The sequence below is a fragment of the Mizuhopecten yessoensis genome, unplaced genomic scaffold (assembly GCF_002113885.1).
Source record: "Mizuhopecten yessoensis strain PY_sf001 unplaced genomic scaffold, ASM211388v2 scaffold4615, whole genome shotgun sequence".
Lineage (NCBI taxonomy): Eukaryota > Metazoa > Mollusca > Bivalvia > Pectinida > Pectinidae > Mizuhopecten > Mizuhopecten yessoensis.
This window is the reverse complement of record NW_018405635.1, coordinates 465,830-482,750: the sequence shown is the minus strand read 5'-3', so window position 1 is coordinate 482,750 and position 16,921 is coordinate 465,830. Positions and strand designations below refer to the sequence as shown.

At 38.4% G+C, this 16,921-nt stretch overlaps 1 protein-coding gene across 1 annotated transcript in view; it reads left to right on the top strand.

The window, feature by feature from the left end:
* LOC110449458 (leucine-rich repeat and coiled-coil domain-containing protein 1-like) overlaps positions 1-16,921 on the top strand; it is a 142,575-nt gene that overhangs the window by 68,691 nt on the left and 56,963 nt on the right. Inside the window, exons 10-11 of the mRNA XM_021496334.1 lie at positions 8,217-8,334; positions 13,696-13,795. Coding sequence (XP_021352009.1) covers positions 8,217-8,334; positions 13,696-13,795 — 218 coding nt within the window. The remainder of the gene's footprint in view (positions 1-8,216; positions 8,335-13,695; positions 13,796-16,921) is intronic.

Below are 16,921 nucleotides of genomic sequence, written 5' to 3'. Positions count from 1 at the left end.
ATTACTCCAGACAGCCATAAGGTCTAGTGCATTACTCCAGACAGCCATAAGGTCTAGTGCATTACTCCAGACGGCCATAAGGTCTAGTGCATTACTCCAGACGGCCATGAGGTTTAGTGCATTACTCCAGACGGCCATAAGGTCTAGTACATTACTCCAGACAGCCATAAGGTCTGGTACATTACTCTGGATGGCTATAAGGTCTAATGCATTACTCCAGACAGCCATAAGGTCTAGTGCATTACTCCAGACAGCAATAAGGTCTAGTGCATTACTCCAGACAGCCAAAAGGTCTAGTGCATTACTCCAGACAGCCATAAGGTCTGGAACATTACTCCAGACAGCCATAAGGTCTGGTACATTACTCCAGACAGCCATAAGGTCTAGTGCATTACTCCAGACAGCCATAAGGTCTGGAACATTACTCCAGACAGCCATAATGTCTAGTACATTACTTCAGACAGCCATAAGGTCTAGTACATTACTCCAGACAGCAAAAAAGTCTAGAGAATGCACAAGTTCTTAAACTCCATTGTGCTGAAAGAGACTAGGTTTGACTCCTATAATCATGAACAACTTTTAACTGTTTTATCTCTAAACAGGATGTACATATTGAACAGTATAAAAATGGTTCAGTTTTAGATATCCATTTCTAATACATTGTAATACATTCAAATAACACAGTTTTACACACCATTTCATTGCAGTGAACAAAAAAGGCTTGCCATGGGAAGGATCAGAGATTGAAAACCATTACTGTATCGACAACAAAGCGAAAAGTTGCCAAATTGTCTTAAATTAATCCAGGTGTTAAATTTGAGTTATACGATACCATTAATTTTTCCCACACTCATAACAAAGTACGATGCATAATAAATAGGTGTTAATGTTCTGTGATCCTCGTGAGAATTTCTCTCGGTCAACATCTGATCGTGTTTTATAACTGGAACTGCCTGGTTTTTAAAAAGTTCTCACATAATGTTATTGGTATTATTTTTGGCAGATCGAGCCATTAAACAAGTTGTTTGGAATGGTCTTAAGGATAGCATTGCTTCCCCCGTAATCACATAATTGGAAGTACATGCAACATGTACACTCGGTAAAATACTATTTCAGTGGTGGTGAGGTGGTGCAGTGGATAGTGGTGGTGAGGTGGTGCAGTGGATAGAGGTGGTGAGGTGATGCAGTGGATAGTGGTGGTGAGGTGATGCAGTGGATAGTGGTGGTGAGGTGGTGCAGTGGATAGTGGTGGTGAGGTGGTGCAGTGGATAGTGGTGGTGAGGTGGTGCAGTGGATAGCACACTCTCCTTTCACCAAGGTGGCTAGGGTTGAATTCCTTGATCAGAACTGAAAAGGTATGGGGTCACCTGCCCGCGACCACGTGGATTTTCTCCGGGAACTCCAAATTCCTCCCACATTGAGACTCCATGCACACTTACATTCTGGCAAACAAGAGTGATTAATATAAGTTGAAATTATTTGTTTCATAATTGTTGTAAAATAAATCATGTTCATAATTAAACTATTTTGGTAATATGTTGCTTTAAACAACTTCTTATGAATAACGAAAAGGCCTTAATTAATGATATAAAGATATCCTTCTAACTGTTCACTTTAAAGAACTTGACCCATATTCAAGGTCATCGGTTCAGTTGAGTACATAAATGCCTACTTCTAAAGGTCCTTTAAAAGACCTAAGCATATCACTATCAAGTTAATTAAATGCATGACTAATCAACTTGTCATTGTAAAATCAGTTTAAATCTCACAGCAATGTTTGCTAAGGTATAGCCTACAGCATTGAATACTAGGTGAGCAATACAGGTCCCTAGGACCTCTTGTTTTGAGATTCGGACCTAATATTGTGATGTCAGTAATTGAACATTTGAATGTATTATATGGTTACTATGGCACTGGTGAACTGGTCAATCACTGACAAGCAGACTGACCCTCCAGCACTTGTCAACTGGTCAAACACTGACAAGCAGACTGACCCTCCAGTACTGGTCAACTGTCCTATCACTGACAAGCAGACTGACCCTCCAGCACTGGTCAATGGTCCTATCATGAGATCACTGTCAAGCAGACTGACCCTCCAGCACTCGTCAACTGGTGATCAATCACTGACAAGTAAACTGACCCTTGCCAGCACTGGTCAACTGGTCAATCACTGACAAGCAGACTGACCCTCCAGCACTGGTCAACTGGTCAATCACTGACAAGCAGACACCCTCCAGTACTGGTCAACTGGTCAATCACTGACAAGCAGANAGGTATAGCCTACAGCATTGAATACTAGGTGAGCAATACAGGTCCCTAGGACCTCTTGTTTTGAGATTCGGACCTAATATTGTGATGTCAGTAATTGAACATTTGAATGTATTATATGGTTACTATGGCACTGGTGAACTGGTCAATCACTGACAAGCAGACTGACCCTCCAGCACTTGTCAACTGGTCAAACACTGACAAGCAGACTGACCCTCCAGTACTGGTCAACTGTCCTATCACTGACAAGCAGACTGACCCTCCAGCACTGGTCAATGGTCCTATCATGAGATCACTGTCAAGCAGACTGACCCTCCAGCACTCGTCAACTGGTGATCAATCACTGACAAGTAAACTGACCCTTGCCAGCACTGGTCAACTGGTCAATCACTGACAAGCAGACTGACCCTCCAGCACTTGTCAACTGTTCAAACACTGACAAGCAGACAGACCTTCCAGCACTGGTCAACTGTCTTATCACTGACAAGCAGACTGACCCTCCAGCACTTGTCAACTGTTCAAACACTGACAAGCAGACAGACCTTCCAGCACTGGTCAACTGTCTTATCACTGACAAGCAGACTGACCCTCTAACACTGGTTAACTGGTCAATCACTGACAGCAGACTGACCCTCCAGCACTGGTCAATGGTCAATCACTGACAAGCAGACAGACAGGCCTTCATATGTCATTAACTTTCTGTTAATACCACACTCAGGGTTTGAAACATGATAAAGATATATAACAAAAAGAATTAAAATATTATCTTCTTACTTGCCATATGAATTTGATGGTTTACATAATGTTATGCCTGCCCCAATGGGTCCCTTTCTAAATGACAATACATCTTATCAAACTTTGGCATCCCTGAGCATCCCTGGTCCAAGGGAAATCAATTTTATATACATGGTTGCGGTGTGGCCCCCCTGGGAGCAGAGGGGTGGGGCCCAATAGGGGAAATAGAGGTAAAACCTTTAAAATCCTTCTTCTACCATAGGGATTAAGGGATTTAATCCTAATTTAGTCTGGAGCATCTTTGGGCCAAGGTGACTCAATTTTGTATAAATGGTGGGTTTGAACCCCCTTTTGGCAGAGGGGCGGGGCCAAATAGGGAAAATAGAAAAATAGCTTTAAAATTCTTCTTCTTCTGCAGGAATGACAGGATTATGTACCTGGTGACATAAATATAACTGGAATTTAAAACCTTTTCATACCAAATACAATTAAATTATTTATTGATTTTTATTACTTCAATTTGAATTGCAGTTTTTCTGACAGATTGTGACATGGTATTGCTATAAAGTAAATGGGGGACTACCATATAAGCAGTGTATATGATTTTGTATGTTGCTTGTGAGGAGATTTCCGTGCTGTACGAGTAATAAAACTCCTACAGAGATACTTTATGTACACATAAAACATCTGATCCTATCATGGACGTTTACTCCAGAATTCTCAACTCTAAGCCAAACCTATTACTTGCCAACCTGCTCCACAATTTCCAAGTTTTCCTTTTCAGTCTTATATCCTGCATATGATTTGAAATTAGAAATTTATAATTAAAATCTAAATTTGACATCTTCATGTTCATAATGTGAAATAATTATCTGAGTCGATACTTCCTAGCAAGCTTGTACCCATCTGTACAGGTATGTCGACTGTACTGTTTGATCTGAGTCGATACTTCCTAGCAAGCTTGTACCCATCTGTACAGGTATGTTGACTAGTTGTACTGTTTGATCTGAGTCGATACTTCCTAGCAAGCTTGTACCCATCTGTACAGGTATGTTGACTAGTTGTACTGTTTGATCTGAGTCGATACTTCCTAGCAAGCTTGTACCCATCTGTACAGGTATGTTGACTAGTTGTACTGTTTGATCTGAGTCGATACTTCCTAGCAAGCTTGTACCCATCTGTACAGGTATGTTGACTAGTTGTACTGTTTGATCTGAGTCGATACTTCCTAGCAAGCTTGTACCCATCTGTACAGGTATGTTGACTAGTTGTACTGTTTGATCTGAGTCGATACTTCCTAGCAAGCTTGTACCCATCTGTACAGGTATGTTGACTAGTTGTACTGTTTGATCTGAGTCGATACTTCCTAGCAAGCTTGTACCCATCTGTACAGGTATGTTGACTAGTTGTACTGTTTGATCTGAGTCGATACTTCCTAGCAAGCTTGTACCCATCTGTACAGGTATGTTGACTAGTTGTACTGTTTGATCTGAGTCGATACTTCCTAGCAAGCTTGTACCCATCTGTACAGGTATGTTGACTAGTTGTACTGTTTGATCTGAGTCGATACTTCCTAGCAAGCTTGTACCCATCTGTACAGGTATGTTGACTAGTTGTACTGTTTGATCTGAGTCGATACTTCCTAGCAAGCTTGTACCCATCTGTACAGGTATGTTGACTAGTTGTACTGTTTGATCTGAGTCGATACTTCCTAGCAAGCTTGTACCCATCTGTACAGGTATGTTGACTAGTTGTACTGTTTGATCTGAGTCGATACTTCCTAGCAAGCTTGTACCCATCTGTACAGGTATGTTGACTAGTTGTACTGTTTGATCTGAGTCGATACTTCCTAGCAAGCTTGTACCCATCTGTACAGGTTTGTTGACTATACTGTTTGATCTGAGTCGATACTTCCTAGCAAGCTTGTACCCATCTGTACAGGTTTGTTGACTATACTGCTTGATCTGAGTCGATACTTCCTAGCAAGCGTGTACCCATCTGTACAGGTATGTTGACTAGTTGTACTGTTTGATCTGAGTCGATACTTGCTAGCAAGCTTGTACCCATCTGTACATGTTTGTTGACTATACTGTTTGATCTGAGTCGATACTTGCTAGCAAGCTTGTACCCATCTGTACAGGTATGTTGACTGTACTGTTTTATCTGAGTCAATACTTCCTAGCAAGCTTGTACCCATCTGTACAGGTATGTTGACTAGTACTTTTGGTGAGTAGGACAACTCATTATAACTGACTACCTTGCTTGAACCCAAGTTAAAGTATAGCTGGAATTTAGTTGGGTTCTTGCAGGATTTCAGCTAAAATAACACCAGGAACTAATCAGGCATTTGGCAGTGCTAAATCACTGCCTGGTCTAAATCTCATAAAAGAGTTGGTGTATTTATTATTGTACCAACAGGAGGAATACCTGGCCCTAGACCATAGCATGTTTATTGACACAGATTTGCATTAGACTTATGCCTTTGCCAATTAAAGTTTTAGTGATGTACTGTGTCCAACTGGTTACTAAAAAGAGAAGTTTGCAGAGGAAATGTATTGTGATTTTTGATTCTTTAAAATGACCGGTTTAATCTTGTAACTGGAATTTGTATTACACACAATGATTTCGGCTTTGATAAGTCATATACCATCTGTCTATCCCTCCATGATTCATTAACTTTTTCCTTAAACAACTTCTTCTTTAGAACCATTCAATGTTGGGTCATGATATTTGGCTAGATGCTTCCTGATATGAAACCTGACAAGGTTTGCAAAATAACGTTACATTGACCAGCTTTTAAGTTCATGGTAGTTAGATTAAAAAGAAGCCAAAACACAAAAAACAACTTAAAAAACAAAAACAAAACTTTTTCTGTTGAAAAACAAAATTGCATATAACAGTCATGATATTTTGGCAGTAGATTGCTACTTACTTTGCAAAGGGCATGACCTTTGCTTATTAACTCAGGTTTTATTGGGGTCAAAATCATGATATTTGGCCATTTATCCTCCTGGAATGGTGTGTAATACCTTGTTTGCAAAGAAAAAAGGACCCTGGCCTCTTTTCTATGTCAAAGGGGTGAAAGGTGTTAAAACAACTTCTTCAGAACTGAAGTGACTAGTGCCGTGATACTTTGTTAGTCACTTGCTGGTATAGACTGATACAATGTAAACACAAACAAACACGACTTACATTCAAGGTCACACTCTGGGGTCAAATTTGTTAGAATAATCAAACTGTTTCAAACTTCTTAAGAATGAAAATGCCTATAGGCTCTTTTTTTATTCGCTCGGTAGCTTATTCGAATGGCATATTAAAAAGTTTGTGAAAAGCAATAACCTTGACTTATAATTCAATTTTATAGGAGTCAGATGTGTTTAAACTACTCTTTCTTAATAATGGTGAGGACTATGGTCAAGACATTGGTCAGTTTCATGCTATGAAGTTTTAGATAAATGACCTTGACTTACTCTCAAAGTCACAGAGGTCAAACATAAGAGGCACGGTAGTCTTAAGTGGTAGGACGCCGGGCTTATGACCGAAGGGTTGCGGGTTCGAGTCATGGCACAGCTCTGTGTTGTATCTTTGAGCAATTTACTTTACTCAGCTGTAAATGAGTACGTGGTTGGGCAGTGCTAGAATGGTTGAATGCTAGCTGTTAGCGCCGAAATGGCAGCTCCGGCTGTATGCTCACCAGGGAGTTGAGAAAAAGATATTGGGTGGCTGCAAATGCCCTATAACCACGGATAATAATTTGTGAACCGCTTTGAGACGACCTACGAACTAGGTTGTGATAAAGCGTTATATAAGAACCTCAAATTATTAATTATTATATTAAAAACTTCAAGGAACTTGAACTACAGTAATATATCCAAAAATTGTACTGATATTCATCCTGTAACTTGGTTCTGTATTCATCCTGTAACTTGGTTGTATGTTCATCCTGTAACTCAGTTGTGTGTTCATCCTGTAACTTGGTTGTGTGTTCATCATGTAACTTGGTTCTGTGTTCATCCTGTAACTCTGTTGTGTGTGTGTCCTGTAACTGGGTTCTGTGTTCATCCTGTATTTTGGTTGTTTGACCATCCTGTAACTTGGTTGTGTTTTCCTCTTGTAACTTGGCTGTGTGTTCATCCTGTAACTTGGTTGTGTGTGCGTCCTGTAACTGGTTTCTGTGTTTATTCTGTAACCTGTTTGTTTGTGCGTCCTGGAACTGGGTTCTGTGTTCATCCTGTAACTTGGTTGTTTGATCATTCTGTAACTGGGTTCTGTGTTCATCCTGTAACTGGGTTCTGTGTTCATCCTGTAACTTGGTTGTATGTTCATCCTGTAACTTGGTTGTGTGTTCATCCTGTGACTTGGATGTGTGTGCATCCTGTAACTGGGTTCTGTGTTCATCCTGTAACTTGATTGTGTGTTCATCCTGTAACTTGATTGTGTACATGGTCTTTCAGCTTTTTATACGCCCGTCGAAGACGGGGACATATTATGTTATCACGTGAGCGGGCGGGCGGGCAGGCAAACGATGTTCGCTCGATATCTCGAGTAATTATTAACGGATTAACATCAATCTTCACAACAAGGTTAATTACCATGAAACCTCGGACAAGTTCGATAACCGCCATTATTCGACCATAATTTCTGGAGTTATGCCCCTTTACTTGCCGAAACAGTGTCCGCTCGATATCTCGAGTAATTATTAACGGATTAACTTCAAACTTCACAACAAGATTAATTACCATGAAACCTCGGACAAGTTCGATAACCGCCATTATCCGACCATAATTTGTGGAGTTATGCCCCTTTATGGACTTGCCGAAACAGTGTCCGCTCGATATCTCGAGTAATTATTAACGGATTAACTTCAAACTTCACAACAAGGTTAATTACCATGAAACCTCGGACAAGTTCGATAACCGCCATTATCCGACCGTAATTATTGGAGTTATTCCCCTTGGTTTCATTAATGCGATGCATGTGTTCCATGATGTTGAATTGCACTCATTGATCTACCAGTTATGTTGAATGATTTCTCTTTCAATATCAATTACTCACAAATACTTCATATATTTCAATCATACAAACAACTGCTCTTTCAATGTGTGACGGGCGTATTATATACCGCTTGCGGTAACCTTGTTCTATCAGGTATCTAATGTGTAATCATTAAGTGGCCTGAATTTTTAATGACTGATAATGTTTCCTGATTTCAGTAGTGCTATAGGGGAGGACCAGCTAGGACCAGCCACACACGAGGCAGTCCTCAGACAGCCCTCAGCCTACTGTGTCACTGACCAGCAAATGAGGGAGGATGTCCAGTCTACATATGTGGTAAGTTTCTATTGTCTTCTCTGGCCACACTAAATACCCCCTTGTTTGACCACATTGACCACAGCTATACTCCAACCTATCTCTTGATGACTGCTCCTTGACTGCATCTGAAAATATAACATGAAACAATGTCCTAGCTCCAATATCACAGTGAAACACAGTCTGCCTCGATCTGAGAGTGCAAGAATTAATGTCCAATTGATGTAATATGTAATATACACAGGATGTTTGAGTGTTTTTACGTCCGCTTCACTACTGATTAGTTTGGTAATATCCAGCAGACGAACAAATAGATTGACAGGCTGTAGCACATAACAAACTTGGTGGGGGGAAGGGGGGTGTATAAAGGAATCACCTTGTCTGTCTGTCCATTATGTAAGCGCCACTCCTCATTAACCGTGGGTTAGATTGTTGTGTTACTTGACACAGTGAAAGTACATTGTATGTAAATGTGCATGAAGAAATGAATTTGCAATTTGACAATTTTTCCTGGAGTTATGGCCATTGAAACATTCTGCCCTAGAAACCTTGTAAGTGAACTCCTCCTTAACAGTTTGTGTACCTCGTCACAGTGAAACTTCATTGTTTGTAGATATGCTTGAAGAAAGGAATTTTCAATACAAATATTTTTCCTGGAGTTATGGCCCTTGAAGCTTTAAATTTCTGCTCTAGAAAACTTGCAAGCCAACTCCTCCTTAACTGTGTGTTGGATTTTTTGGTAGTTTGTCTCAGTTAAACTACATCATATGTCCCTGTGTATGAAGAAAGAAATGTGTGTTTTGACAATATTTCCTTGAGTTATTGACCTTGGCAATTTCTGCTCAAGAAAACTAGTAAGTGAAAATGGGGGTACAAGTTTGTGAGTTGGATCACTGTTTCTCCAATTTAATATGAAGCAAACCTGAGCCAATGGAAGTTAATGTTGTATCAAAGAAGAGGCGTAGATATGCTGCAACTTGTCAACAACACTCAACAATTGTTAATTTCTTGTTACACATATACAGGTATCAATATATTTCAAGCGTTTTAATTTTGTGTATTTACAAAATTTAACTTACGCAGTAATCGCTTTGTCCATACCTACGTTCATGCGTGCATAGGTTGTGCATCCATCCGCAGTAAAACAAAGGTTGTGTACAAGATCTTTGTTGAACCTCTGAACACATTTATTATATATTCACACCATAGTATGGTAATATCAAGGTCTACACCTGGTTAATTATATGGTCATCAGTCAAGGTTAAAAGGTCAAAGGTAAAGGTATCTCACAACCCTCTTCAACATGTTTAATTTACATTTACACATGGTAGTGTGGCTACACAGTTCTACACCCGATTAGGTTTTGATGGTCATTGGTCAATGTTAAAGGGTCAAAGGTAACACGCAAAGTAGGGTGAGGGAAAATATACCTATATATGTGAGCCTGTGTTCACTTTGTTTTATTGAAATATGAATATTAATTGGGGATGTGTTTAGGTTTATGTAGCAGTGTTCATGTTACGAAGTCTCATTTAAACTTTATCTTAAGTGCATTGTGCATCATTCCCCTGTCATCCTTAAACCACTCACATTTTATACTTCTTCCCAAAGTCTGATATAAAAATCTGAGTAGATATAATTGCTACCTTATAGCTTGTAGATCAATGTAAATGTATTTCTATTTAAGTATTTTATAGGGGTAAAGCTGCTTTTGTGTTTGTCTGTTTTAGAAACCCAGGAGTTAACAGCTTATTATGGCTTAAAGTTCTAGGTGAACTCGCCCTACTCTGCTCTGCGTGTTGTTGACTAAAAATGTTTCTGCTGATTTTTCAAAGCATCGGTAACAAGATGAAAATCATTTTCCATATATAACCCTGTTTGATTAGAAATATGTTGCCTATCCTAATAGCTGAATCCCAGATATTTGGAATGAAGTTATTTTAATAATTGAATTTCTTAGAAAATCCTGTTAAGTGTCTGCTAACTTAAATTGCTGAAGGCGAGGAATGATGTCATTCTTCCTGTTCTTTTCTGTTTCAGTCTGAATTCTGTCGACTGCAAATGACTTCTAATCAAATTCCAGATAGAAAATGTGTAATTGGTATTTGAAAGACATCTTTTACTTTTTTGGGAGTGACACTAGCAAATGGTGCTTATAATCTTGTCAGGCACACAGAGTGTAGATAATGAGATCAGATAAGTTTATTTCTGCCAGTATACACTGCTATAGTTGTCAACCCCCTCCGCTTTTCTCAGTGGGTAATTGTCTTTATTTCTTTCCTATTATTTGAGAAACAAAATAATTTGTAACAGATGATTAAGTATTGTTTAAATCCATTGAAGTCAATAATTATATTTCCAGTGTAACCTACAAGTTTAAGGTGGTGTGTTATATTTGACAATTAATTCATTCAAAGGTATATTAAGTATCAGTCATTACCATGCATTGATATCCTGTACACACGACACTTTGATTTACCTGTACCTAACACACGACACTGTGATTTACCTGTACCTAACACACGACACTGTGATTTACCTGTACCTAACAAACGACACTGATTTACCTGTACCTAACACACGACACTGTGATTTACCTGTACCTAACACACGACACTGTGATTTACTTGTACCTAACACACGACACTGTTATTTACTTGTACCTAACACACGACACTGTTATTTACTTGTACCTAACACACGACACTGTGATTTCCCTGTACCTAACAAACGACACTGATTTGCCTGTACCTAACACACGACACTGTGATTTACCTGTACCTAACACAAGACACTGTGATTAACCTGTACCTAACACACGACACTGTGATTTACTTGTTGTGTCTGACAGGCCGGATGAAGCCTGTACCTAACACACGACACTGTCATTTACTTGTTATGTCTGACAGGCTGGGGGAGGCCTGTACCTAACACATGACACTGTGCTTTACTTGTTGTGTCTGACAGGCTGGGTGAGGCAGGTACCTAACACACGACACTGTGATTTACCTGTCCCTAACACACGACACTGGGATTTACTTGTTGTGTCTGACAGGCCGGATGAAGCCTGTACCTAACACACGACACTGTCATTTACTTGTTATGCCTGACAGGCTGGGGGAGGCCTGTACCTAACACATGACACTGTTATTTACTTGTTGTGTCTGACAGGCCGGGTGATGCCTGTACCTAACACACGACACTGTTATTTACTTGTACCTAACACACGACACTGTTATTTACTTGTACCTAACACACGACACTGTTATTTACCTGTACCTAACACACGACAATGTGATTTACCTGTACCTAACACACGTACACACGACACTGTGATTTACCTGTGCCTAACACACGACACTGTGATTTACTTGTACCTAACACACGACACTGAGATTTACCTGTACCTAACACACGACACTGCGATTTACTTGTTGTGTCTGACAGGCTGGGTGCGGCCTGTACCTAACACATGACACTGTGCTTTACTTGTTGTGTCTGACAGGCTGGGTGCGGCCTGTACCTAACACATGACACTGTTATTTACTTGTTGTGTCTGACAGGCCGGGTGAGGCCTGTACCTAACACACAACACTGGGATTTACTTGTTGTGTCTGACAGGCCGGGTGAGGCCTGTACCCAACACACGACACTGTCATTTACTTGTTATGTCTGACAGGCTGGGTGAGGCCTGTACCTAACACATGACACTGTTATTTACTTGTTGTGTCTGACAGGCTGGGTGAGGCAGGTACCTAACACACGACACTGTGATTTCCCTGTACCTAACACAAGACACTGTGATTAACCTGTACCTAACACACGCCACTGTGATTTACCTGTACCTAACACAAGACACTGTGATTAACCTGTACCAAACACACGACACTGTGATTTACTTGTTGTGTCTGACAGGCTGGGCACATGCTTTTTGTTGATGATTGCAGTCTGAATATCTTGAAGCTCACCAGCATAAATGATCTAAAACACAAATGTCATCATCTGAAATTCATAGCTTGCACTATATAATAAATCTTTTGAAAATAAAAAAATCATCTAGCACATTTGAGGAAGTTTATAAAAAATACATTTTAACTTTGAAAGCTAACAAATCGGGGAAGATGTTAAGAGCTGTTGCTGTTTCAACCTCTGAACACTTGAAGGAGAGTGAGTTACTGGTGTCCAAGTCTGAAGCGTAAATCATCAAAACCAAACTTAAAATCATTTTGGTTTTACAGTTAACCTTGAAAACTCCTTGATTTTTGTAAGAAGTGTTCTAACCTTGAAATTCCCAGAATAACAATACTCTATTCCTTGTTAATGGGATTCTTTAGAACCTAATCCTTATGATGAGGGAATATTACAATTGTGTAACACAAACTCATTCCAACTGTCTTATGATGCACTGGTATGCCTAGCATGATGCCTTTATGTTCATCATTACGTTTCAGAAACCTGAATTAGGCACTGATTAACACAGGGGCATGGCTCGCTTTACTTGCCCCTGTGCTTATTAACGACATCTAGGGTTTTCCTTCTGGGAAAGGGTTCCTAAGTCCTTAAAAACAACAGTGGGCTTGAAATGCCCTACAAATGGTGAAAAGGCCCTAATTACTATACATGTATACTAAACAAAAACTATCAAAAGTGTCCAAATCGGCCTGGAATTTGAATAACCATTAAAATTTTGCTGCAAACTGATTTTGGTGGTTTTGTATTGTTTGTTTTGTATTTTTTAATGTCACATTACACCTCCCCCTGGGTGTGTGTTCTTAGTGAATGTGGGAAATGTGATGGGCCAGTTAAGGTCATAGGAGTGTATTGATAAACGGAAATAGGAAGTACATCCCTAGTTGAAAATCCAATGTAGGGAGACAGTATCACAATTTCCGCATATTCTAATGTTTAATATCAAACTGATGAATATTGTATGTTTATTATTGACAGAACAGTGTGTTCTCTCATAGTTTATGTAACATAAAGCATTGCATCCTTTTGAGCCAAGGATATTCCTTTGTTTTTACATCTATTTTTCCTTATTCTGCCCCGATCCTATGTCCCCATGGGAACCACACCTTTAGCACAAAATGTATTCCTCGTTTCTCAAGGATTCATCTAAACTGGATTTGGTGTCCATAACCCTATCAATCAAAATTACAATATTTTAAAATGTCATCTTGCCCCACGTTGCTTACAACCAGATGTCTAAAGCCCTATATGAACACTGTAGTTCTAGCATTATCACATGCTTTAGACCTTACAACTAATCTCCATAGGCGAATTAATTGTATAGGAGATGAATTACAAGATGAAAAATATAAGTAAGAAGCATCTTCAATCATTTAATGCAAAATTTAAGGAATATTTTGCTTTTCTCCATAGCAACTGATGCAAGAGTTGGAGAAGGAACGAGAGAGACGATGGAAGGCAGAACAAGCAAGTAAAAAACTTGTAGACCACATAAAGTCTCTACAGACCAAAGGTTAGTAATGTCTTAATTATCTACAGCCCAAAGGTTAGTTATGTCTTAATTATCTACAGACCAAAGGTTAGTAATGTCTTAATTATCTACAGACCAAAGGTTAGTAATGTCTTAATTATCTACAAACCAAAGGTTTGTAATGTCTTAATTCTCTACAGACTAAAGGTTAGTAATATCTTATATATCTACAGACCAAAGGTTAGTAATGTCTTAATCTCTACAGACTAAAGGTTAGTAATATCTTAATTTTCTACAGACCAAAGGTTAGTAATGTCTTAACTCTCTACTAACTAAAGGTTAGTAATATCTTAATTCTCTACAGACCAAAGGTTCAGTAATGTCTTAGTTATCTATAGACCAAAGGTTAGTAATATCTTAATTCTCTACAGACCAAAGGTAAGTAATATCTTAATTATCTACAGACCAAAGATTAGTAATATCTTAATTATCTACAGACCAAAGGTTAGTAATATCTTAATTCTCTACAGACTAAAGGTTAGTAATATCTTAATTTTCTACAGACCAAAGGTTAGTAATGTCTTAACTCTCTACTAGCTATAGGTTAGTAATATCTTAATTCTCTACAGACCAAAGGTAAGTAATATCTTAATTATCTACAGACCAAAGATTAGTAATATCTTAATTCTCTACAGACCAAAGGTTTGTAATGTCTTAATTGTCTACAGACTAAAGGTTAGTAATATCTTATATATCTACAGACCAAAGGTTAGTAATGTCTTAATCTCTACAGACTAAAGGTTAGTAATATCTTAATTCTCTACAGACCAAAGGTTCAGTAATGTCTTAGTTATCTATAGACCAAAGGTTAGTAATATCTTTATTCTCTACAGACCAAAGGTTAGTAATATCTTATTATCTACAGACCAAAGATTAGTAATATCTTAATTCTCTACAGACCAAAGGTTAGTAATATCTTATTATCTACAGACCAAAGATTAGTAATATCTTAATTCTCTACAGACCAAAGGTTAGTAATGTCTTAATTCTCTACAGACTAAAGTTTAGTAATATCTAAATTATCTACAGACCAAAGGTTAGTAATGTCTTAATTATCTACAGACCAAAGGTTAGTAATGTCTTAATTCTCTACAGACCAAAGGTTAGTAATATCTTATTATCTACAGACCAAAGATTAGTAATATCTTAATTCTCTACAGACCAAAGGTTAGTAATGTCTTAATTCTCTACAGACCAAAGGTTAATAATATCTTAATTCTCTACAGACTAAAGGTTAGTAATATCTTATATATCTACAGACCAAAGGTTAGTAATGTCTTAATCTCTACAGACTAAAGGTTAGTAATATCTTAATTTTCTACAGACCAAAGGTTAGTAATGTCTTAACTCTCTACAGACTAAAGGTTAGTAATATCTTAATTTTCTACAGACCAAAGGTTAGTAATGTCTTAACTCTCTACAGACTAAAGGTTAGTAATATCTTAATTTTCTACAGACCAAAGGTTAGTAATGTCTTAACTCTCTACTAACTAAAGGTTAGTAATATCTTAATTCTCTACAGACTAAAGGTTAGTAATATCTTATTTATCTACAGACCAAAGGTTAGTAATGTCTTAATTATCTTCAGACCAACGGTTAGTAATGTCTGAATTATCTACAGACGAAAGGTTAATAATATCTTAATTATCTACAGACCAAAGGGTAGTAACATCTTAATTGTCTATAGACCAAAGGTTAGTAATATCTATTCTCTATAGATCAAAGTATAATGGTCCTTATTCTCAATAGAACAAATGTTAGTGGTCTTAATTTTTATACACAACGTAAAATGTTTGTATGTGTGTAAAATATTTCTCTGTTTTAAATAGAAGAAACATTTAGTTTACAGTAATCAGGAATGCTACTCATTTATCATGGCTGAACTTCCCACATCACTTGATGAGCACTATTAAAGCAAAAACTGTTTTTTATTTTTAATGTATAGCAAAAGTCATCAGCATATTTATCATCCCTGCAGTGTAATCAAATGATTTGACCCAATTTGTGACAACATTTAGATGTCATCTATCATAAATGATTCAAAATTGGTCCATTAAAATAAACCAGGTCTCACGAACCTCTGAAAGAGGAAAGGTAATTGGTAGCTAGGCTAGATTTGTCAGAAACACATACTCTGTTGGGTAGAAAAAGGATCACCATTCATCTGTGAATACATACTCATTCAATCTTTGTTACCCGGTGATGATACATGATTGGTAAAGCGTGATCTGTTGGGCCCACTGGTGAACACAATGGCACTCTAGAAGTTCTATTTGTTGTAGCGAATCATGATAGTCAGGAGTAGATTGTGATCAGGTCAACACAAATTTAGTTTGTGTCAGAGGTGATGGAGATTTGTGTTGACCATCTCCTGACCACGAGAAACCATCAGGGTCATTCCAAGCTAATAGATGGGCTGGTATTGCTTTTTGTGTCACGCTTGGCTCCTTTGTGTACGATAATTTGATGAAAGGTGCAGGGGATTCAAAAGCCAGGGTCGGTATTGATGGCCTCTCAGTATCAGTTAGATACCAAAGGATTGATTTTGACAAGGAAGAGAAAGAAAATGCCCAAGTGTTTAGATTTGGTGACTGCATTACAGGAACATCTCCTGTAAACCTCTTGCTATAAAGAAGGTTCAAACTAAATCCCATGATGCATTTTACAATTGTTATACGCTTTAATCCAGTCGGTGTATCCTACAAGGTGACCATGATGTTTTAGTAATTATACCGATATTACTTACTAGGAGCAATGAAGGCGGAGGTTTTTAGCTCACCTGGCACGAAGTGCCAAATGAGCTTATGCCGTGGTGCGGCATCCGTCGTCCGTCTGTCGTCCGGCGTCAATATTTTAGTTTAAATGACTTCTTCTTAATAACTAAAAGGCCTAGGGTGATTGTATTTGGCCAGAAGCAAACTGGGATGAAGGGCTACCAAGTTTGTTCAAATAAATGACCTTCATCTATTTTCAAGGTCACAGGGGTCAAATATGTTAAAAACTTTAAACAACTTCTTCTCAATAACCAAACTGCCCAGGGTGATGATATTTGGTCAGTAGCATGCTAGGGTGAAGGGCTACCAAGTTTGTTCAAATGAATGACCTTCA